The sequence below is a fragment of the Miniopterus schreibersii genome (genome assembly GCF_964146895.1).
Source record: "Miniopterus schreibersii genome assembly, chromosome: 13".
Taxonomy (NCBI): domain Eukaryota; kingdom Metazoa; phylum Chordata; class Mammalia; order Chiroptera; family Miniopteridae; genus Miniopterus; species Miniopterus schreibersii.
Window position 1 is genome coordinate 37,798,297 of NC_138113.1, and position 24,494 is coordinate 37,822,790.

Sequence of the window (24,494 nt, forward strand, 5' to 3'; positions counted from 1 at the left end):
TTTTCAAAAACCTGCTATCAGACTTTTAAGAAAATTCTTCCTCTCTAATAAAAAGAGAAACTTGAAGAAGTGATCCCTGCTCTCCTTCAGACAGATGTTGGTATATAAAATTGAAATTGTGGCAACTCTCCTGATATGCCCAGCTTTAAAGTAAACCGAAACCTACATCCTTGATGAAAATGATGGACAGCTGAACCAACTCTGGCCCTGGGCTTCTTAATTTGTGAAATAACGTATTCCTTATTTTTGGATGACTTTTGGATGGATATTCTGTTATTTGTATACCAAAACAATCTACTTCATAAGCTGCACAAAAATTAGAATGAAGTATATGAAACCTAGATCTCACATGAATAATGCATACTAGTGTATTTTTTAGTAGTTTTATTTTCAAAAATTTAAACAGCATTTTGCACTTTATCAAGCATCTTAGGTAATTTACCTTACCCAATACCCACAAGAACTCTAAATCAGGCAGCCTTATGACCATTTTACAGATGCAGAATACTCTAATATAGATCTCCCAATTCTACATTCCATACTTGTTCCATCAAAACATATTATATCTCATAGTATCAAAAAAATTCACTGAAAGTAACATAATCAACAACAAAATGATTATGGTATTCTTTCAGCACTTAAATAACTGTTTGACATTACACAACTCTATCCTAATGAGTAAAATAACTAGAAAAAATAATAAAATGCCCAAATAGCGGCTACATGTTAAGTTCAAACTGGGCAAGCAGAGTGACCAGAAGACATCTAACACTTTATAATAGCTCTACTACACACTCATGCCTATGGCTGCTTTCACGTAATAAATCCATCTCATATTTGGTCATCATCTTTTCCTTATGCCTTCTATTTTTCCCAGTATTACTATCTTTTCCAAAAACTCTGCATTCATACCATGTGCTTGAAGTATGGCAGCTTCAGTTTTGTCATTTTTTTCCTCCAGCAATGACGATAAATGTAACTTAACTCAGTTTCACCTCTGTTGAGCTTCCCAAGCCAGTAGGACAAAAGCCTACTCACCCACCTAGCATTTACATTTAAATTCCATGAGAGACTACAATGAACCAAGAGACCTGACTTGGATATAGCATAAGGATGGCCAGAAATAAGGATGAGAACATGAGTGCCATGAAAGGAGTTTATATTTTTAATTCTAGAAGATGTAGCACTGACTTTTAAATAAGGTAGTGACACTTGGTTTCCTCTTCAGAAGAAAAACTCTGGTGGCAATACCAAGGACAGAATGAGGACGGAAGAAACTGGGGGCAAAAAGAGCAAGGTATTAAGTAGGTTAAGAGAAATAAATGGAACGACAACAATGCCAGTGGCAATGGAGATGAAGAAGCTGATTCAAGAGGCATTTGGCACAGAAATGAAAGGACATGTTTGCTATAACATGATACTTATGTTCCTGAAAAAACTTCTTGTTCTTAACACTACACATTAAAAATAACATGGCTTAAGGAAAAGAGTTGGAAGCAGATATTCAAAACCTATGCAACTCTGTAACCAGAATACTAACAAAATCAACACAAATCCTAATAAACATATTAACATAAAGATATACTAAGTATTGAACTTTTTAAAGGTACAGGTGAAAGTAATAGAAAAAAGTATACAGTGTATTTCAAGCTAAGTTTTGAAAACAAAGGAAAAATGCACAAACATCTGGGGGAATTGTGAAATAAATTCTTCCAACACTTGACTCAGTTCTTCCAAAACTGAGTCAAGAGAAAGAATGTGGGCTATATGGATAGTATACAGTACTGCATTCTTCACTGCACTGCTTTCAACTGTGCTAGTGTTATTTTGGACTCAACTGCCACGACTTCACAGCACGGAGCACTAATATGCTGGGAACATTATAAATACATTTTCTTCTTTATCAATAGTATGTGAGCCAGACTGGAATGCCTAAGAAGTTCCTTAAGTAAATGACTGAGCCTCCCACAACACCAGACAAGCCCTGTCTCTATGTTTTACTCTTTTATCTAAAGTACAGACTGCAACTGATAACTGCTGAAGACTCAGGTAGTAGTAAAAGGGAGAAAAAGGAACACCAGGTTTCCAGAGAGAAGTGAATGGATAGATAGGGTTTCCATTAAGAAAAACTAGGAAATGATGAAGCATGAGAAAGAAGGCAATAATTAATGTAGTTTTAGTTACGCTGAGTTTGGTTTCTTACAGATACCCTTATTTAGATAAATATCCACTCTCAGGGAGCTCACATTAAACAATGGGAAGACAGAAAGCAACCAAACATCCACAGAACTAATTAATCATGTGCTACAAAGAAAACATAAAAAGGCACATAGGAACACAGCCTAACATGGTGTAGGGGTGGGAGGCTCAGTCACTTATTTGAGGGACTTTTGAGGCACTCCAACACAGCCTGTGCAAAAGGCTCTAGTGGTAGAATAAACAGAAAAACATAGTGGCTAGAGTATAGAGAGAAAGCAGGAACATGTAGAAGAAGCTGAAGTAAACAACAGGTAGAACTTATGGAGTCTACAGGCTATGTTAAGTATTTTAGTTTCATAATATATGGAATTTTAGGTGCAAAAGTAATAGTCATATTTAAAACGGCCTAGAAGCCAAAAGAGGAGAAAATTTCAAGAGTTCCCATCAATGTCCAACATTTCAAAGAAGAACAATAAAGAACCAAATGTATTTAATGATTACCTACTAGATTTCCAGACACCAATGTCACCACAATCTGAGATGATGTTATCCCCATTTACAATGTACTAAATAATGCCTAGGAAGTTTATGGTACTTATTCACAGTCATATAGCTAATAAATGGCAGAATCAGAATCTAAATTAAAATCTTTCCAACTCCGAATCTCATGCTGGTTTATAAGATTACTGCCAATATAAGAAGTTTCAGTAAAATGCAGATGCATACAACCATGGCAATATTCTATATCTACCTTAAGGCAGTAACCACTAGCCATAAGTTGCTACTGAGCATTTGTAATGTAGCTGTTGTGACTGAAGAACTGAACTTATATTCTTATTTGATTTTAATTCATTTTAATTCCATTTAATTAAACAGCCATAAGTAGCTACTGAATACTGAATTGGACATCATAGATCTAGACTGCAGTAGACTGTAAAACAAGAAAAAGAGCAACAGAGATAAAAGTCAAGAAGTACGATGGTAAAGGTAAAGAGACAGTGACAACCAGACAGGAAGGCAGAAGTGAAGCTTACTTGTACATAAATTCATTAGAAGGCAGAGGTGAAGTTTACCTATACATAAATTCACTATTTACTTGATAAAGATTATTATAGTTAATAATCACAAAATTATATTTGTTAGGAAAATATAAAATCACAGATTTCACTTATTACCTATTAGCACTTGTTTTTCCTGACATTCTAATTTTTATTAATGAGTACCTTACAAGTAAATAATACTCAAGGATGCCGGCTTATTTCATGCCTATAAAAGGACACTGCTTGTGGCAGCATACTCAAGAGGATATAAAAGAAAATCATCCCCACAACTAGGCAGATTAAAAATAAATAAAAAGGGGAAAGTATTATGCTAAGTGAAATAAGCCAATCAGAGAAAGACTAATACCATATGATTTCACTTATATGCAAAATCTAATGAGTAAAATAAACTAACAAAATAGAAACAGACTTATACATACAGAAAACAGGCTGCCAGCTGTCAGAGAGGAGGGGGGGTTGAAGGGCTGGGTGGAAAAGGTGAGGGGATTAAACAAAGAAAAAAAAAAACTTCATAGGCAGGCCAAAAAAAATTTTTTTAAATAAATAAATAAAAATGCTAATGTGCCCTGGTCAGTGTAGCTCAGTTGGTTAGGTGTCACCCTGTGCCCTGAAAGGCTGCAGGTTCGATTCTCAGTCAGGTCACATGCCTGAGTTGGGGGCTCAGTCCCCAGCAGGAGGTGTGCGGAAGGCAGCCTATCCATGCCTCTCACATCAGTGTTTCTCTCTCCCCCCTTCTCCTTTCCTCTCTCTAAAAATCAATTTAAAAAAATGCTAATAGCTCTTATAAGACTAATGGTAAAGGTATGATCCTTCTGTAGGTTGCTATGCTTCATTTTCTTGTGGCCAGTTGTTAAAATGCATGCCTAAAACTAACATACAAATGAAAATAGTCTGTATCGTTACAAAAGACAAAAGAGACCTAGCTATAGCACAAATGAACTTAATAATGCTACCAGAAAAACAAGTCAAAGTAGTATTTCACTTACAGAAATGTTTTTTGGTATAGCAATAGGGCTATTAACATGGCCCTCCTTATGATAGTCTTGAGAAAGGGATGTAACTAACAAAACAAAACAAAAATGCAGAAGGAACCTATTAAAACCTATAACTTGCTGAATTATCAGTGCTAAATTTTAAAGGATTTCATATAGAAATATTCAAATGTTTTAAATATTTTTATAGAACAAGACTATAAAAACCAAAAACAAACCAGTAAACATGTATTAGTCACATTTCATTTCAAAATTTTATTCCTGTGCCAGATCTCTACATTAGTTTTAATTATACTGTCAAACTCATGACCACAAAGAGGAAGTCCCAGAAGAAAACTCAGAAAGGGAGAGTAGTTTAGTTGTAGGGCTGTTGATGAAAAGGTTTATTTGGAAGTGTAAAAGTGAGGTAGAATTTTTAATTTGGCAAGCTTGAAATAAAACAGATGCTTTATCCACTACACTTGAGATTATTCTCTTTTTCATTTAAGGAATTGTTATCCATGTAGTTAATGCTTAATAAGATGGTAAGTGGAAGAAGCACAATGTTCTAGTAAAATATTACTGTCCGTAAGAGTAATTTCATAAGAATACTATCACAGCTCAGACCCTTTTTAAAGTACCAAAATCAATCATTATGAAATTGTTACCTGATTAGAAAAAGTATGCTGAACTGTTTTTGACTCAATGTTTACATCTGAAATACGATTAAAAACCTTGAAGTAAACTGATTGTAATGAGTAAACTAGAGCATGGTGGTATTAAAATCTCCAAGTCTGATCTTTGTAATCTTTTTAATAAAAACTAAATTATAGAAAAGTTAATAAATCCATACACTAGCATAGATTTTTTTTTAAATGGAAGAAAAAAACTCCCTCTTGGAAAGAACATACAAGAAACACAACAGTGGTCAATACAAGAGGAAAGGGTGATTAGGAAAGATTTACTTTCCATTTTATACCTTTCAGTGTGGTTTAATTTTTAAACGAATTAATAGTATCTAAAGAATTTAAACATTTTTTTAAACAATATCAATCTACAATTATATGTTCCCTTACCTAAAACATGAACTCAGAAAATGGTTCCTTTTAGACCCATGTAACTTGATCAGAAGTTACTAAAACAAAGACTGAGAGAGCAGTAAGCTCTTTTCTTGCTAAAACTCCTGTTTCCCAGATTCATTTCTGAGGTCACTGACCCACTGTTGTCCTCTCCTGGGTCCACCTACTCTTTAGTAATATTTACTTAATACCCTGTTAACTGCCTACCAAATCCCCCCAAACTGATATTATAATCCTTTTCCATACTCCTCACCCTCAATCTCACCCCATTTGCCTCAGCCTCAATCTCAACTTCAGCAGATAATCTTGCCTCAAACTATCTCAAGTTACTGAGACGATTTAGGCCACCTGGTATGAACTCCATTAAAATGTATCTGTTGCCCTGGCCTCCTCTCCTCACCCTGATTCCCCCCCCCTTTTTTGATGTCCCTCCTTTCCTTTTATCCCTCTTCTTTCTACCACTTCTAGGGCTCAGTCCATTAACCACCCTCTTTACAGCTCCAGCTCCCTCTCCTGGCTTGTCTTCTAATGCTAAAGAATACCGACATCTATCCTAAAAAGAACTTACCTCACTGTAAACCATTCTCTTCATGAATGTCTCAAAAAAAATAACTGACACTCACTGCCACCACTGTCTCATCTGCACTTGCTCCTTTGTCCACTTACTCATTCACATAGTCCTCCTTCAAACACTACTTAACGTCTATTATATACCAAGTATTTGGAATATAACAATGAGAAGACAAAGACAAGGCCTCTGCATTCTCAGTTTACATCCCCTTAAAATCTTTTTCATTACCCAGAACGTAACTGAGTTAGTCTTAAAGATGATGACCTCTATAATAGCCTTCAGGGATTTTTTCTTCCCTTCCCTCTCACGTTAACAGATGAGAGAAATCTCTCCTCTTGTCTAAGGACAGTCATATGCCTTCCTACCTCCTTGCTCAAACTATCAATAATTCCGTCTTAAACCCTTTGAATCTTCAACTGCACCTTATTTCCTGGCTTGGTGCCTAAATTCTGTAGCTTTCATCTTCCCTCCTAGTAGTCAAAGCTTCAAAGAACAGTTTATACTCAGTGTTTGGCCCCCACCCATTCCTCAATGCACTGCATCCTGGCTTTCCTTGCTGCCAGTACAAAATGCTGTGGGTTTTTTGTACTGTTCCCAAAGTGGCCTGATCCCTCCTACAGACACTTTTAAGTTCTCCTCTTTCCTAATCTCTGCAATATCTAGACACTGCTGATTCCTTCAGATCTGACATCGCTCTGCTAATTTCCCAACCATCCCCCTAGCTACTTACTCTGATAACATCACAGGTTCCTCCTCTACCTGACTCTTTAATGCAATGTTCTTCAAGGTTTGCACTCTTCTCATTTTATATTCTTTCTTCTCTATAGGATTTCATCCAGTTTCATGGTTTCAACTACTACCTAGTACAAATACAAAAACAATGCTCAAATCCCTAATGCAAACCCAGATTTCTCATCTGAGGTCCAGATATAGCCAATTACCTGTTGGCCATATCTACCCAGATGACCCATGATTACTTTAAATTCAACATGTCCAAACAAAACAGAAATCATCATCAACCTCCCAAATTTCAATGTCCTGTATCTTCTTGGCAGACAATGTGTATTTCTAACAATACACATTGATGCTGATGCTAATTCAGGATCAATGTTTTGAGAATCACTGCTCAAACATGTTGCCTCTTCCTACATCCAGGCTATCAAGTTCCTTCTGCTATCTCCTGGGCCATTGTATCTATGCAGCAGGCCCTTTAATATTTCACAGCACCCTCTCCTACTGAACTTAAAAATGTTTAGCATTCTAAACATTAATTACCAAAAGGTAAGAAAAAACTAAATATGAAACCAGTCATCCTAGCAAACTGGAAGTTTTTCACGGAGGGGCTAGCATTTCCCATGTATCCCTAGAACTGGAAGTAGGTGCTCAATAAATATTTCCTGAATGCATGGCACTATCATCTATCCAGTCACCCAAGACAGAAGCTACAACAGAATTCACCCCTATTTTCCCCCATAATCCAACAGTCACCAAGTCCTATCTTCTTCCTAATGTGTCTGTCTCATACCTCTACTCCATATGCACTGTTACTACATTCTTTCAAGTCCTTATTTCTCACATGAATTACCCTCATTTCTTAATTGGTCCCCATGTCCAGATTCATCTACTTTATTTTATTATCCACATAGCCATCAAATTGATCTCTCTAAAAAAGTACAGTAGTCTCCCCTCATCCACATTTCACTTTCTAAGGTTTCAGTTACCTGTGGTGAACCAAAGTCCAAAAATATTAAATGTAAAATTCCAGAAATAAACAGTTCATAAGTTTTAAGTTGGGTGCCATTCTAAGTAGCATGATGAAATCTCACACCACCTCTCAGTCCCACTCCATCTGGCCTAGGATGTGAATCATCCCTTTGCCAAGAGTATCCACACTATATACACTACTCGCCCATTAGCCACTTAGTAGCTATCTTGGTTGTGTGTATTAGAGATCACATTCATATAACTTTTATTACTGTATATTGTTATAATTGTTCTATTTTACTATTAGTTATTGTTATTAATCTCTTATTGTGCCTAATTTATAAATTAAACTTTATCATAGGTATGTATGTATAGGAAAAAACATAGTATATGAATATAGGGTTCAATACTATCTGTGACTTCAGGAATCCACTGGGAGTCTTGGAAAGCATGCCCCTTGGAATAGGGGGGAAAACTACTACAAGTGTGACAAAGTCATTCTCCTGCTTAAAAATAACAGCTTCCCACTGGCTTTAGGGAAAAAATATAAACTCCTTCATAGGACATGACTTTATCTTACCACCTCTTTCTCCTACCCTAAACCCCTAACTCTCCAGCCATGTCAAACAGGCTTGAATATCTCATGCCTGCATGGCTTTAATCATAAAGCTCTCATCTAGAGCAACTTTCCCACTGGCTAAATTACTCATCGTTTTAAAACTCAGCTCAGACACCATCTCTTCCAGAGAAGCTTTATTTGAGTCATCTCCCTGCCCCAACCCCACCCCAGTTTACATTAAATCTCTCCCCTGACATGTGTTTCTTACAGCACCCATGTTTAGTTTTTTTACCCTACTTGATTAAGTTCCTGGGAAATTGTGTCTTATGTTTGCATAGTCAGGGCAAATGTAAGAGACACTCAACTAAAATTTAAATACTTTCCTTGATATTCTATAAAAAGTGGCTCTCAAAATTTAGCATGTACCAGAATTACCTGGAAGATGTATAAAAATCTAGACCGCTTGGCACCGTTCCAAGTTTTGGATTCAGATGGTCTGGTGCAGAGCCTAACAAGTTCCCAGATGATGCTGGTGCTGTTGGTCCAGGCAGCAGAATTTGAGGATCAGTACTCCAAATATGTTGCCTGTTCCTATCTCCGGGATTTTAAGTCTTTTCCTAGCTGCCTCCAACTCTGCCTACTGCAATCCTAATATTTTTTTCAGACCCAGCTCAATTGTCACCTCCTTCATAAAACTTTCCCTAACCCCAGATGATACTGATCTTGCTCCTTCCTCAATTTCTTTCTACTGGGCTTTGTGTTTATTACTCATATGATCACTCATGCTAACTTTTTTTCACACTGACTAGCATCTGTCTTAATGTTCTCTACTTAAATGAAGGTAGGAAACCTGCCTTAATCATTTTACTATCCTCCACAACCGAGCACAATAACCAGTGAACAACAGACAAAATCTGCAAGCATTTGTTATGACTGAATCCCTGTTGCTTGCCCAGATTCTGGGCCCAAAGTATTCCTTACACTGCTTGCCTTACTACCTATGACAGATGTCTGATCCTCCCACAGTGGTCTGTCCCTCTTGTTGGTGGCAATTTCTTTACCTTCTTTACCTTTTAATTTTTTCATCCATTATGGGACGTAAGTGGAGAATTTTTCTCCTCATGACTGACATGAATTGTAATTCTGCTGGCCATAAGATACGTTGCTTGACTTTTTAAAAAAGTAGCCTTTCTTTGTCTGAAAATCTGAACTAGATAGAATATGTTGTGTACAACTCTAGGTGCAGTTAGTATAAACAGCAATAAATGTGTTTTAAATTCTATTTATAGATCATGGAGATAATTTTAATAAAAAGTTTAAAAACACACAAAGTAAAAAGATTATTTATAAAATTTATAGTTGCCCTAAGTAACAAAATTTGAAATAGCTAACTACTTATGCATGATGTTCATATATGCATCCAAAACAAAATTCACATAACCCATTCCAATAACAGATACAAAAAGCTTGGTTATATTTCTAAATTATACTAAACACATAGTAAAAACTATTTCTGATATGTGAAAAGTTAACCAGGTTTCTAAAAATGACCCTACAAAATTTACTCCTTCAAAAATTACTCAGACTGTTTTCAATCACAGCGACCTACACATTCTTCTACTTGATTATTTTATTTTTTCCGTTTCTTTACATGTAACATTGAAGTACTCTAAAATTATGAATGCCTACCTAGAAGTAATTGTGAAGATATGTTTATTTCAGTAACATCTACTTATTTACTTTTTCAAGGGCAACTGACCATTAATTATTTGGGGAAAATTCCTAGGAGCTCAGTACTCACTGTTTTGTATTCATATGCGTAATTACCATTCCACCTGGATGTTCAGCAGTTTAAAATTCAAATAGAGTCCTGGCCCAGTGCCTCGTTAGTTGGAGCATCATCCCACACATCAAAGAAAAAAAACTGCGAGTTTGATTCCCAGTCAGGGTGCATACGAGAGGCAACAGATCGATGTTTCTCTCCCTCCCCCTCTCTTTTTCTAAATCAATAAAAATCAATAAAAAAAATCCTCAGGTGAGAATTAAGAAAATAATAAAAAAATAAAACTCAAATAGAGGTGAAGGGAGTTCTGAAAGACCTAATTCTCAGAGGGGAAAAAAGTACACTAGTTTTAAGGTAGCAGCTAAAATTAATATCTGTCAGAAAAGATTCTTGACAGTTTCAATCCAATCTAATAAGCCTTTTACTTTCCCCTTACTTGAATTAATCAGTAATAATCATATATTAATTCATAAATTAAAATCTGTTGACAAAAATGGAAATGTAAATATGCTCACGATTACCTAGTAAGAGCTATAATAAAGATTTTCCAAAGAGAGGGAGAATTTTCAGAAATGAGTGATCAGTTAACTAGAAAAATGAACCAGATCACTCCACAGCCCAATTCATTGGAGTTAATCTACATCCCATATGGCAGAGCTGAGCTACAGATACTCTGAAACCAGGGCTATATTCAGCAGACCAAATAATCCTAAAGTTGGGAAGCCACTGTCACAAAAAACAATGTAGGTTCTGAGATATTATTGAGAGGATGGTTGAAAAAAGAGCCCAGTAATGAGAAAATAAATACTGAAAAGAAAACGTGAAAGAAGAGAGAAATGATGACCCGGAAGAAAACAATATTGTGTGGAAAAGTCTTAAAATACTTTTAAAATATAAGAAAACACTTAATACCAGGAAGATAAATTTAAGAGCTAAAAGAGGATTTCCGAAATTCAGTCCGTTGTTCAAAAAAAAAGGGGGCAGGTGGGGGTGCTGGGGGAATATACGATAAGAAAGAAAAACTACTTGCCAACTAGATCATTCTGCTATATTATATACAAACAGATCATTGTTTCTCAAATTTTACTGTTTATAAATACAGGTAACAAACATTCACTGCAGTGCACAAAGATCTTCAAGATCCTGACCTTCGAGTAAAATACATGTATAAGGAAGTTGTATATGAATGACTCTGAACTAAGCTGTTTTTTCTAACAGTCTGGAAAAGCCTAAATTTTTGTGACTCCGCGAGCCAAAGTCATCTCTGAGATACCTCCCAAGTTGGCAGGGGAAAACTTACACATATCAAAATCACTAAATCTGCTCCGAATTTGGATTTTAAGTACACTAGGTAAGTGAACTTAATCGCTTGACCTGTACTTTAAGTAAAAGCGGACTTATTTGAATATTCTAATTTCACTTTCTTCCCGCACAATCACACCAAATCGAGCTTAACAATCGAGCGCAATCAACAGAATTTTCTTCACTAACCCATCTCTCTCCTTTTAAATACTACCTAAATGCTACATCCAAGGTGAAATACAATGAAAGGATGCAAGAGATTACCCAACATCATTCTAAAAATCTCCTGCAAGTTGTTTAAAGACTTTTTAGAAAAAGCACGAACCACCAAATCACATACTCGAATCTCTGATACCCTGGAAAAGCACCGCGAACCTTTGCTACCCTGTACACAATTCTTGATTACAAAAGGAAACGACACCGGCCACCACGGAGCGAGAGAGCCGGTAACGGGCTAAAAGGGCGTCGTTGATTTCTTGGCTGCAGCGAGAGGCGGGAGACACACCCCTAGCGTCGGTTTGAAACACTACAGCAGCGAATTCTACCTAGGGATTACTGTGAGGGTAAGGAAAGACACATTTAAATCGCCATGATTCAAAAACAACCACCACGAGAGAGGGAGAGACACTCAGGAGGTAACAAAGAAAACGAAAAGACCCTTGGCAGGAAGCAAGCGCAAAAAAACAGGCATCCCCATTTATCAAAGACCGAGTTAGGGTGCGTTTTCACGAATATACACCTCGGCCCTTTCCGGTTCGCCAGCGCAGTGAAAAGCAGCAGCGAGAGAAACCCCGTAAGGCTGCGCCCAGCAGCCAAATAAACACCAACGGGAGAAGGGGGAAGTGAGCGGCAGGATTCCTGCCAAGGCTCACCGCTCGAAAATGGAGTGTGAGTGGGAGACAGAGCAGCCCTGGGGAGAAAGTGGGTCTTACATAAAGAGCCATTTGTCACATTTTATTTCCATAGGATTTCGGAATATCCCCGAACTTGAGAGTGTCTGGGGGTGAAAGGGGGCTCCGCAGGGACGAGGGTCCGAAAAAAAGTAATGCGGGGCGAGCAGGGGACAGCTCCAGGCCGAGGGCCCGGAGCGGCGTGGGGGTCGAGGCAGAGGCGGAATCCCGGCGGCCGCCAGGGAGGGGGCGCCGCAGAGGCCCGGAGGCGGGCGCGGGGGCCCCGCCGTCCTGTCAGGCAACCGTCCGACGCCCCCGCGGCCGCCTCGGCCCCCGGGCCGCTGAGGGCTCTCGAACCCCGTCGCGCCACCGGGCCGGGTCTCTCGAATTTTCCAGCGGGGGAAGCCGACCCGGGTCGTCGGGGCTCGCCCCCGCCCCCGCCCCTGGACGCGGCGGGCGGGGGAGGGCTGGTGCATTGGGGAAGCAAAGGTCTCACCATTTTGCTCGGCGGTCGGCGGCTCGCTCGGACGGAGGAGTGTGGGCGCTCAGACGGGCTCCCGCAGGAAGCGGCGGCGGCGGCGGCCCAGCTGCGCTCGGCTGGGGCGGCTGCGGCCCTCGGGACGCCCGCGGGGGAGGGGGTGCGGGCTGGGGGAGGGGAGGCGGCGCCGCGGGGCCCGCGCCGGCTGGATGACTGGGCACGCGGGAGCGGGCGGGGGAGAAGAAAAATTAAGGTCGAGATTCAGAGACCCGGAGAGCGGGAGCGGAGACGGCGAGAAGGGGGAGAGGCAAAGAGGAGTGGGAGAGGGAGGAGCGGGGCCGGGCGGCTCACGGGCTGCAGCTTCGCGCTCAAGCTCACGCCGGAGCCGTGACGGACTCACTGCAGTGGCTCGCGCTGACCCGCAACCTCAAGGCACGAAAAAGGGGGAGGGCGGGAGAGGGAGGGGAAAGCAGCGCGCAGCGGGGCGGAGGGCGGGGGCGCGCGGAGCCGGCGGCGGGGGTGGGGCTTCCGCGAGCGCCGCACATCCGGGAACCCGCGCGCGCTCGGCGGCGGCCGCCGCGGCGTGGAGGAGAGCCCTGGTTGGGGAGCGCTCAGCGCGCCGACACGTTCGCCCCTCCGCCGGCCGCCCCCTGCGTGCGGGGCGGGGGAGGGCAGGGGCGGGGTCGCGGACGTCGGTGACGTTGCGTGGCGAAGCCCTTCCTGTCATGTGGCTGGAGGCGGGGGCGGGGGGAAGGCAGGGCTGGGAGGAGAAAGAGGAAATGCGAGGGTTCCCTGGGAGGGAGGAAGCGCGAGGGGTGCGCTACCCCTGGGCGGAGGGGGGGCTTGGGCTCCGGAGTGGGAGTCTCGCGGGGGGGGGGGCAGATGAGGGGCCTCAACGTGTCAGCACCACCCAGCTAGCGCACCACAGAGGAAAATCCAAGCCCTTGGGCTAGAGGGATCCGTTTGCTCCTCAAGACGGGTATCTTTCCATCAGTGTACCGACTTGGACCCACTCCTGGGCGCGTCCCTCCGTTGTCACCCCGCGGCGGCAGTCGCAGGCCCGCGCTGCGGTGGGAGGGGGTTGGCACCGTCCGGAGCTGGCCCGGGAAGGCGGGGAGGAGAGCCAGGGCCGGCCGCCGCCTGGGGCGTGGGAGCCGCGGGCCGCGAGGGCGGGGCCGCCTCCGCTCCCGGCGCTCGCCGCGCTCGGCGCTTTCCTCTCGCGTCCGGGCCGCCTCTTGCAGAAGGCAGCGGTGTTTGTTTTTCAGAAACGCCCACTTGTTCCTTTAGAAAGGCTGTAGCCGCTGGGGTGGCAATGACCCTTCCCAGAGAATTCAGACTACAGTGGGGGACGGAGTCCCGAAAAGCAGGAGGAGGGGAGAAAGTTAGGCTCGGGGAGGGCGGAAGAGCTGGCGGGAGGAGTGTGGTGAGGCTCCGAAGAAAACATTTCGCGTCAATTTTAGCCAGTTAATCCTTTTCACATCTTGATAGTCTCGCGTGTAAGTGTGGAAGAGAGGGAAAGAATGTTTCCTGAGTGGTCAGAAACGCCTTATTAACAAATCCTTAGAGTAGTTTTATTAAAAGCCATAAGTGTCTTTAAAGCAGTCTGTTAAAGCGCCTTACATGAGAGTTTTACTTTATCTGTGCTAATTCTTCTTCCTTTTGATAAGCACTCATTTCTTCGAATAGAGGCTCGGTGATGTGCCCCTAGCCTCCCCCCTCCCCTGCCTTCTTTTTCCTTTTTGAAGAACTATTTTGTTTCCCTGTTAGGATGAATAAGAAAAAGTAACTCAGACTGTATCACATCGTGAATGTATCCAGGAAAGGCCAAGAAATGACACTGTTTCTTCCACCGTAAGTTTCTTGACTTAGGTATGTTGCTGTTTAGATACTATGTGTTCCAAAACAGGGAAAAGTCCCTAAGCCAACTGCGTGTCATTTCTAGGTATATTATTTTTAATTAGTTTTCACGGTAAAGGTGAAATATGCTCATTTTTATAGAAGTACGACTTAAAAAATTCCTCTCCCTCAACGCCGGTTCTCAGAGATGGTCACTGTAACTGAGTGTGTGTGTCCACCATGTGCAGTGAAAAGCAAACCATTTTGACTGAGGAGGAATGCGAGAGGTATGGAATGCAGTGGATTTAGAGTAACTCATAATCTTGTCATAATTTGAGCCAATTTAGGCTATAATCATTCAACAAATGTCTTTTGTGACTAAGTCAGAAATTCAGGATGTAGGCATCTGCTACCGACCAAAGCAAGAGACACAAGACACATGGTCCTTCTCTTCCTATGAATCTCCCAGAGTTCGCCACTTAGTCTCTCCGCTTTGTCATACTGGGCAGAATACAGGCATGTAGCAGGTTGCATCTCTGACACTGAGTCTAATTGTTCTATTCTGAGAGAGGTGAATCTAAAATGCACCTTCCATACCCAGGTTTTTCCCCTAAGCCTCCCCTCCCCCGCCCCCAGAAGGCTGGTTAATAATAGTTGTCCTCCTTTCTTGTCTTTTTCCATTAAGTTTTGGTGTAAAACTTGGTATGAGAGGGAACAGGTACCCGATGTTCTGCCAAAAGCATACATGTTTTTAAATAACTAGGTAAGTGAAAAAGACACAAGACCCATTCTAATAAGTGGATTACTTCTCCCAGAAAACTTAGCAACCAAAAGATGATTGTTGGGAAGTATGATGTCAGGCAGGTTGGAGGGAAAGACACTGAAGACAGAGATACTAGTTACAAGAACAGTAACAGCTGGGCGTGAGGTAATGAGAAGTACCTGTGACAGAGAAGAAAGGAGTAAATGTGAAAGACAGGAAGCAAAAATGGACTGACTGTGTGACTCAGTGGATATGGGGGCAGGAGAGGGAGACTGCAAAGATGAAAAGTTTTACTTTGGATAACAGGAAGTAGTGATACCCTCTGAAGAAACAGAGAATTCAGGAGAAGTTTGGTTGCTGAGGGAAAAGAGATAAGAATAGATTTTATTTTTTTTTTTTAAGTTTTATTGTTTAAAATATTACAGATGTCGCTTTTTCTCCCCAATGACCCGTTCCACCCCGTTCCTTCCCCCTCCCCAGTCCCTCTCCCCCCCATTGTCTATGTCCTTGGGTTGTGTATATATGCACATAAATTCTTTGGTTACTCTCTCCCCCTCCACCCACCCGCCCTCCTCCATCCCTCTGACATTCATCAGTCTCATCTGTGCTTCCATGTCATTGAATCTATTCTGTTCATCAGTTTATTAAGTTCTTTAGATTCCACGTATAAGCGAGATCATGTGATATTTGTCTTTCGCTGCCTGGCTTATTTCACTTAGCATAATATTCTCCAGGTCCATCCATACTGTCCCAAAGGAGAACAGATTTTTAAATGCTATATTTGAGTTACTGATGAGCTCTCCCAGTGGAAGCACCCAAGTAGAAGCTGGAAGGGCAGGTTAGAAAGAAACAGAAATTCCTTTGATAGCATTTCTAAGACAAGTATTTCAATTAAAAAGTTAGAAAAGAATCAACTTAAAGATTGAAAGAGAGTGAAATGTTCAAATTTTTCCCTTATTTAGTATTAGGAAAAAGAAAGCATTCAGAGCTGGTAATAAAGCTGCTAAGTGGAAAGAAAAGAAGAGAAAGTTTTAAGGAAGGGTAATGTTTGCAGTCATATTGAACCATAGGCAGCCTCAGGCCCCAGTGTCTCCACAATTATCTTTAAGGTAAAAATGTCACAGGAAATTTTATCATGGCTAGACCTTCAAGATCATTGTGACGTCCAGAATCCAGAACTCTGCCGTACTCTTAAAGGACTGATCACTGTCATTTATTTACATACAATAATTAAGGATGGCAGTGCAGTATTACCTCACAATGTCCTCTCTTATTCATGATTACATTGACTGATGTCGACTGGAACCCCTGTTTAATGTTATACTCTTACACATAGGAAGAAAATGCCAGCCGAAACAGAGAGCCAGCTAAAGCCACTTGAAAGTAATGTCTTGTTTTGTTAATATAGATACAGAGGAAACAACTACCACTCCTCCTGGATAAACATATACGTACCAGTTCAAGGACCCAGATTTAAGAATATTTTGTACGTTTTTGCTACCTCGTCTCACATCATAGGATTCTTTTTTCGGTGGGCACCGAGGTTGCATGGGGAATAGATTACTTTCCTTCCCAGAATCCATATTTTGTACCGAGGAGGAAGCAGGAATGCCAGCCAGTCCTCTGTTCCCAGGTGTGGTTGCGAAAAGGTTCTCTGACACTTGAGATGCTAGAGTAGTGACTGGTTCCCTTCTTGCTTAAGCAGCAGAGGCATGAGCCAAGGATTCTAAATTTCATCTTGGGAACTCATTACTCCATAGAAACCATTTTACAAAGAGTTCTGTAAACAATGGCCCTCCTACAAAGGCCTGCTTAAATTATAATGTAGCTGAAACTCTGTATATTTGCTCTTGAAAAGACAATGGTGGAAAACAATGCTCTTAAAAATATATAGCTTTTTGAATTAATGAATTTGGGGGAAATGTTTGTTACTGGAAGGATTGTTTTTTTTTTAAACACAACTACTTTTAAAATTATGGATTGATTGTATACAACTTTTCTAATTCCCATAAGGGAATTGATAACATTGAATTTGTTCAAAATAAAATCTATCATTTGCTTTACAGATGAAACACAACTTAGAAATATTTTTGATTAGGAAAAGCTTTCAAAAATTATGTGATAAATTGGTCATGTAAATTATTTTTATGTTACATACTGGACCAAAAAGAAAAGGGAGAGGTAAAAAAGGCTTTCCCATATTTACTCCTAAACCTCTTGAATCCACACCTAATTCCAAATGTTGGAGGAAGAACCCACAGTGTTTTTAAAGGCTGTTAACATTTCTCATGATGAGCTTTATTCTCTGTGTTATTTTTCCACATGCTAAGTGAGTTCAGTTGGCTAATTATATCTACAAAAGGATGACAGTTGAAACCATGAGACAGGAGACAGACATCAGAGAACACAGGAGCAGTAGGACCAGACCAGGGGCAATGACTGGGGATGGAACCCACAACCTTGCATCAGGATGATGCTCTAACCAAGCGAGTCGACCTCACAGAGATTCTTACGAGATCTTTAATAAGCAGAAGTTGTTTTACCTAAAAGTAACATTCCTTAGTGCTGAATCAGGTGTTTGAACGTGCAACATACTGAATTCAGTTCTTTCGATTATCAGTGTTTTTCTCAGGGAAATGTCAAGGTAGACCTTGGATTCCAAAGGAAGGGAAATTAAGTAAACTGGCAAAAGAAGGTTGGTTTAGCATAGACCATCCATTAATTTAACTCATCTGATATTTAAAAAGGTATACAACACCAGGATCAAGCTGACCCCTAGAAAAGGGAACAAGTTTTATCGATTGTAGTCCACAGGTACTAGAGATTAACTGGCTTTGGATGGCAGACCTCAGAAATTCCCACTGACTTCTCTTGGGAGCAGGGAAGCAATGCAATGCCATTACAGTGCTATTAAGTTTTGGTTATAAACCATAACTGGGGCATAGCTTAGGATGGCATTTTCTAGATGGCGGAACACTGAGGCTAAATATTAGACATTAGTAACTCGTCTCTTACTTTCATCGTTTCCACTAGAGGGAGCTACTCTGAACTTTCCGCTTTTGAGCAAGCCTGTTCCCTCATTTGCCTGACTCTGGACACTGGGTAAATGTTTGTGACATAATAGAATAGCTAGATTCTAAAGGACCCTTGGGGGAAACCGTTGAATCAACTCAGTTAATTTAAAAAATTTTTACATACAGAAAATTACAAAGGAAGGAAAATCATCTGTAATCATACCAGCAAGAGATAATTATTGTTTATATTTGGATGTACTGTATATCCAATCCTTTTTCCATGTAGATATACAGAAAACATTGATATATATATATATATAAAATTGGGTCCTACTGTTTTATAACATAATTTTTTGCTTAATATTTGAGGAGTGTTTCCCATATCTGTATTGTTCAAGAATATGATTTTTAATTTTTATATATTCAATAATGTTAATGTTTTCCTGTAACTTAATTCTGATTTTGGTTGGTTTCAGTTTTTTCTTTTACAACAGTATATTAAAAATCTTTGTAAATCTTTGTGCACATCTCTGATTTTTTTAAGGATACATTTGTAGTAGAAGACTTACTACTAAAATGTATAAAAATTTTAAAAGTTTTAAAATATATGTAGTCAGATTACTCTCAAGAAAGTTTGTACTACTGTAGACTCAGCAGCAGTACACATTTCCCAACCACCATACAAAACTGTATTGACATTTCTTCTAAAAGTAGGTTTAAAAAAACTGGCTCCTCATCATAATTTACATTTCTTTATTTACTGGAAATACTGAACATTTTTTTTAAGTTTGACCTCTTAACTACTAAGAATATAACCCAGTGACTTACCTATTCATTGCCCATGTTTCTTGGGAAATTTTAGCATTTTTAGTGATTTGATAACTTTTTGTATATGAAGGATATAATCCTCTTATCATGTTTAGGATGATTTGCCCCAAGCTTGTAGTTTGACTTTTGGTTCTGTTTGAGGCATTTTAAAAGTTTATTTTCCCATTCTGTATATGGGAGAATATATACATCTGAATGACAACTAAAGAATTCATATCTTGAACGTGTAAATATTCTTCTAGTTAAGTAAAAACTAATTTTTTTTTCATGTTGTCAATCTGTCCTATGCTGAGTGCTGTATATATATTCAATGGTTAGATTGGAAGGTAGACTAGCAAATTACTAACTACTATTTACTTACAGAGTATAGGTTAATTAACGATGACTTGACAGTGGCTACTTACTCTCTTTGCTACTGAGTAGCTGATCTGATTCATTCAAAACTTTATTTGACCTTAAAAATAAGCAAAACTGATCAATCATATTCTTCAGTGAAGAAGCAGGTAATGTATGCAAATCCTGCACCAAGTCCACATAATGAACTACACACTCAACTAAATTTAGAGACAGAAACAGCTGAAGAGATCTGAAAATGTCATATGATCTAGGATCAACTGTGTGTATTATTTTGTTATAATTTTGTACCAGTTGCACACATAGCTGATACAATGTATATGTTTATAAAATGTTCTGTGCGATACACATTGCTTTATGATTTTCCTCTATCTAAATCCATATACTACTCACAAAGTTACACAAAATTTTATATCATATTGTTCTTTCTCTCCATGGTATACTAGGGTAGCTGATCAAAACATAAGCCTATAATTTGTACATAATGTAACTGCAACATAGTTCCTCTACATCTGTATTCTGTGAGTACCTGTAAAAAATTTGCTTCAACAAAAGTAACATTACAACAGATATAATTACAAACCTGAGATCCATTCTGGGTAATTCTCATGCTGTTTTTCTGCTGGAATGGGTTCTTTCTTGTGCAGTATTCTAAATTAGAAATATGTTTAAAAAAAGAAAAAAGAATTGACTGGTTATATCACTTTTCCTTTTAATGATTTATCATAGAAATTTATTTTAGAGCAAACTTCTTGGAAACAAATATTCACTAGCATGTTGTCTATAATGTTATTCTCCAGGAAGTATAAGAGTAACCAAAACAGCATATTTTGAAGAACTATACTCAAAATATATATACAGTATAATGTTGTAAATTGTGAATATTCAGTAAATGATCCATGCCTGCATGTTCAAAATTGTTTGACCAAAATTAATCAGTATGTTTTTAAAAATACTTTGCTCTTTTGGAAAGAATTTATAAATGTGTATGAGATATACAAAATGTATAATACTGTAAATAGAACTTGTTCTGCATAATTGGCAAACCACACTAGTGTTAAATTAAGGTCACAGCTGGAAATTGCAGTGTAGATACATTTTATCAGAATGGGGAAGTTGTATTTCTAAGAAAATATTTCAGTTAAAAAGTTGTATATTTTTGAGTAAGAATAAAATGTTTGGTAAATAAGTTTTCTTCAGTGAGTTCTACGTGTTCTGTGATTTTAAAGAGCATTTTTGGGTCATCGGAAAATAATAGCATTCTCTTAACCACTCTAAGTGACAAATCTGAAGGAAGAGAGATATTTATATACAAGCGGATTACCTTTGCCCAAAAGCAATTGTTTCAGGGCCCATTCCACTTTAGGCGCAAATTTTGCCAGTGATTCTGTTTAGTAAGTCTCCATTAATTTTTCAGAATTTTCTGACATTGCTGCCCATGTTAGTTCCAAGACTGTACTGTAACCATCCATTCCTCCTAAGCAGAGAAGACTGCCTTTCTCTTTCACTCGAAGCATTTACAGTTAGCAGGACCTGTGTGCCTTCCCGGTGCCAGCATCAGTAGCTTTGTAAGTCGAGTTGGCCAGGAAACAAAAGGAGCTTGAAGAAAGCAATGGGGGATACAGTGAAGAATGAAAGATAGAGCCTTTGGTTCAACACAACAACTGGAGCACTTCCTTGGGGTTCAAAGTTCTTAAACGTTGTGCGTATAGTGCCTGATTCTCTCAGCCCACCGCTGTCCGAAGATTTTGCTGCCCCTGCCCGTCGGTGCCTGTTTACTCTGACACAAGCACGTGCGTTTCACCCACCAGTTGGTGTGAGTCTGCTGAGACCCTTCCCGACCTCAACCCCATAGATCCTTATTCTTAAACACGTACCCTTTGAGCATCAGAATTGCTTGGTCTTGAGCCTCAAAAGATGCATCTATTTCTCAAAGCATCTGCTAAAGGCAAATGATCAGCTTTCAACATCTCTTGTGTCGAGATTAACGAGGTTTTATTCTATGCCTAAAATGTCCATTACCAATTAGACCTTGAGCATTTAATATTTAACTTTAGCTTAAAATGACTAATTATGCAAAGTTTCATTTTATGCAATCTCTATTGTACGTCATTACCAAGAGTTTCTTATATTAATGTGTAACGATAAACTTAAAAAAAAAAATAACTTTTTTTAAATAAATGTGATTCCAAAGTACACAGGAAGCCGACGTGTGGAGTTAAGAAAGTAAATTTTTAAGTGACCTTTTTAAAAATCCCCACTGTGGTTCCATTGCAAAGAATATGTAGGTTTCCATAATACTGTCTTATATTCCATAGCTGGAGTTTGTGATTACATAAAGTAAGCCTAATAGTATGTTTTACTGATATGGAAGTTGGTGAATTAGATCCAGAACCTTAAGTTTTGTCCAATGGTTTGCTCTGCATTTTCTTAGTCCTTTCATGAGCAAAATGGTCCTTGCCTCCAATTCTTCCACATGTGGACAGAGTAATTCAGGGGTCCCTGTCCATTAGTAGGGCGTAAATATTAATGTAAACTTGGATTAAAAATGGCTTTTTAAAAGAAAGAAAAAGAGAAAACGTGCCTCTCAAGATCACAATCCTTGTCTGGGATGCATTTTCTCATCTCTAACCTGAGGGATTGAGAAGAGACAAGGCTAAGCATCATCCCTTCCCGCTCTAAAGGTCTGTGCTTCTATTGTCTCTAGCAGACTCTCTGATACCTGCCAGAGCAAACCCCAGCAAGCTCCGACTGCAGCCTCGGCGAGAAACACAAAGGCTTCTCTTAATTCTTGGTGACTCGTTCACTCCAGAATCTCACATCTGCTGGCTGTAGAACTGGGGCCTGCCACTTTCATTTCAACCTAGATCCCACGGATCAAGGTCAGAGAGCACTGGGCATTCTTATTGACAATATACACATGCAAATTAATCTAAAAATAAACTAGGGAATCCACTAATATAAAAAAGTTCCCATAACAAAATGATTTTTAAAGGGGGGAGGGGCAGATTTCTTATATAGAGATCATCAAATATCCCTTAACCACAGATTACTTACATTCATGGAAATAAGACCAAACCTCCAAAGACGGCATTTAAAGAGGACTTTTGCAATTTCAAAAGACCCTTATTTCTGCTCTTAGGCAGCTAACAAGATACTCTGGGGCTTTTTAAAAGAAGAAAGTCTGCTAGTAGATTAGACTCTAACGTTCTAAGACAGTGATTTTCAATCGGTGTGCCCCAAGAATTTTCAAAACATGCAACACCTGACTAGTCAGGGGCACTGACCTCTTTTCCCTTAGGTTGTCAAATAAAAAAATGACAACATCCAACACAGCAATAGCCGTCTGGTGTGAATGAGAAAACTAAACCTATTCGGTGTTCCACAGAATTTTAGTTTACGTGTGCCATGAGATAAAAAAGGTTGAAAATCACTGTTCTAAGAGATTCTTTGGCACAAAAATGATTTACAACGCCCCTAGTGGTTGAAGAATCGGTAATATAGGAGAGAGAAAGCCATTTGAAAATATTTAGAAATAAAGGTCTTCAAAAACTGCAAAGACAAAAGGAGACTGAATTAAAATTTCATGTAACCATTGAAAGTATTTAAAGGCTCTGTTGTCTGTCTTCACGCAAGACCACACTATTTTCTGGATTTTAAAAAATCCAAAATACTTCATTGATTCTAGATTCATTTTACCTGCACTAAATTATTATGCAATGAAAATGTTTCCTGAAGATTCCATCAGCAACACAAAGTGCCAGTAGTGCATGGCACGGCACACCACAGTGTAGGGCGTGCTTAAACCGCACTATTGAGAACACGTAGAATTCACAGCCTACGAATCAACCTGGAACCCAGCTTCTCTGAGATGGAATTAGGTGTGTGTTAATTCCGGGAATTGATTAGGTCTAATCACCAAAACAAGGCTTCTAATTTGTGAGCAGCCAGTGTTATAACTGGGGCACCCCAGCGGAAGGTAGCACTGGAGTCAGCACAGGCTCGAGCGTTAGTTCACCCACATTCTGCCTACTAGCCCCGTTCTCCGCCCGAACTACACCCCCATGTATCTTTTGCATTCCGAGCTCTCTGGAGCTATGGGAGTTTCATGCACGGGAAATCTGGGGAGTCAGAGCGGCCTTCTACGAAAGCACAGGGTTAAGAGTCCAGGGGATGCTGAAAAGTACTACATGTTAGTAGTCTCCCTGCAACGAGCTCCTACAAGTACGAGACCCTCTCGTTTTGCATTTCTTGTGCCTGCCGTGTTTAAATTAGCAGCCTCAATCCTATAGCACCAGGGTTTGTTTTCATATGTAGTTTCCTTGGATTTTTTTTTTAACCTACTTTGACTTAAAAAAAAAAAAAGAGGGAGCCAACTAGGGAAAGAAGGCAGGGGCGGGGAAAGAAATCATTATTCAGCGCTCAGCCTCCACAGGGAAACAGCAGTGCAAACCCACAGATCCAGAATTGTCGAGCAATAGGCTGTTTGTTTACACGTCACAGAATCAGTTATATAACGAGAAAAATTGGGGAAATCGAGTGAGTGAGTGAACCGCGGGGAAGACTGATAGTTTTCTAATTAGTCAAGGGGTTGCGTCTCTGAAAAAGAGTAATACAGACTTTCTGTTTACTTATTTTCAGTTGCTTTAACATTTTAGTGTTTGCGTTTATTATACCAAAAGCAGTGTGTTTCTATGCAGATAGTGACCTCTCTTTCTGTACCTTAGATATTAGATACCGGAGGACACTTTCTCGCCGCGGAGTTGTCGCAGTATCGGCATGCATTTATAAGGGAAGGTGGAATAGCTTTTTATCTGCTGGCCTGGAATGTCGGTCAGATTTTGCAGAATATACTGTGTGTCCAATGGTTCAGTTCTAATCCTCCCCCCCTTCCCCCCAGCATCTTTTTATATTGGTGGTTTGTTTTGTTGTTGTTGTTGTTTAGGATCTAGGACCATATAATGTTTATAGAATGAAGAACTTTAAAAATATTTCTATGTAAATTTTTTTTGGATCTGAGACAGTGTAAACATTTCAACTCTAAAGAATAAAAGTTAGAAAACCAAATGATTTAAATAGGTCATTATATTGGATGATAAAAT

General features: G+C 39.7%; 2 protein-coding genes across 2 annotated transcripts in view; one reads left to right on the top strand and one right to left on the bottom strand.

Moving 5' to 3' along the window:
• PPP3R1 (protein phosphatase 3 regulatory subunit B, alpha) overlaps positions 1–12,852 on the bottom strand; it is a 54,204-nt gene extending 41,352 nt beyond the window's left edge. Inside the window, exon 1 of the mRNA XM_081156972.1 lies at positions 12,616–12,852. Coding sequence (XP_081013098.1) covers positions 12,616–12,618 — 3 coding nt within the window. The 5' untranslated portion in view covers positions 12,619–12,852. The remainder of the gene's footprint in view (positions 1–12,615) is intronic.
• Positions 1–24,494, top strand: part of PNO1 (partner of NOB1 homolog) — a 197,003-nt gene that overhangs the window by 52,816 nt on the left and 119,693 nt on the right. The gene's annotated exons all lie outside the window — the stretch shown is intronic.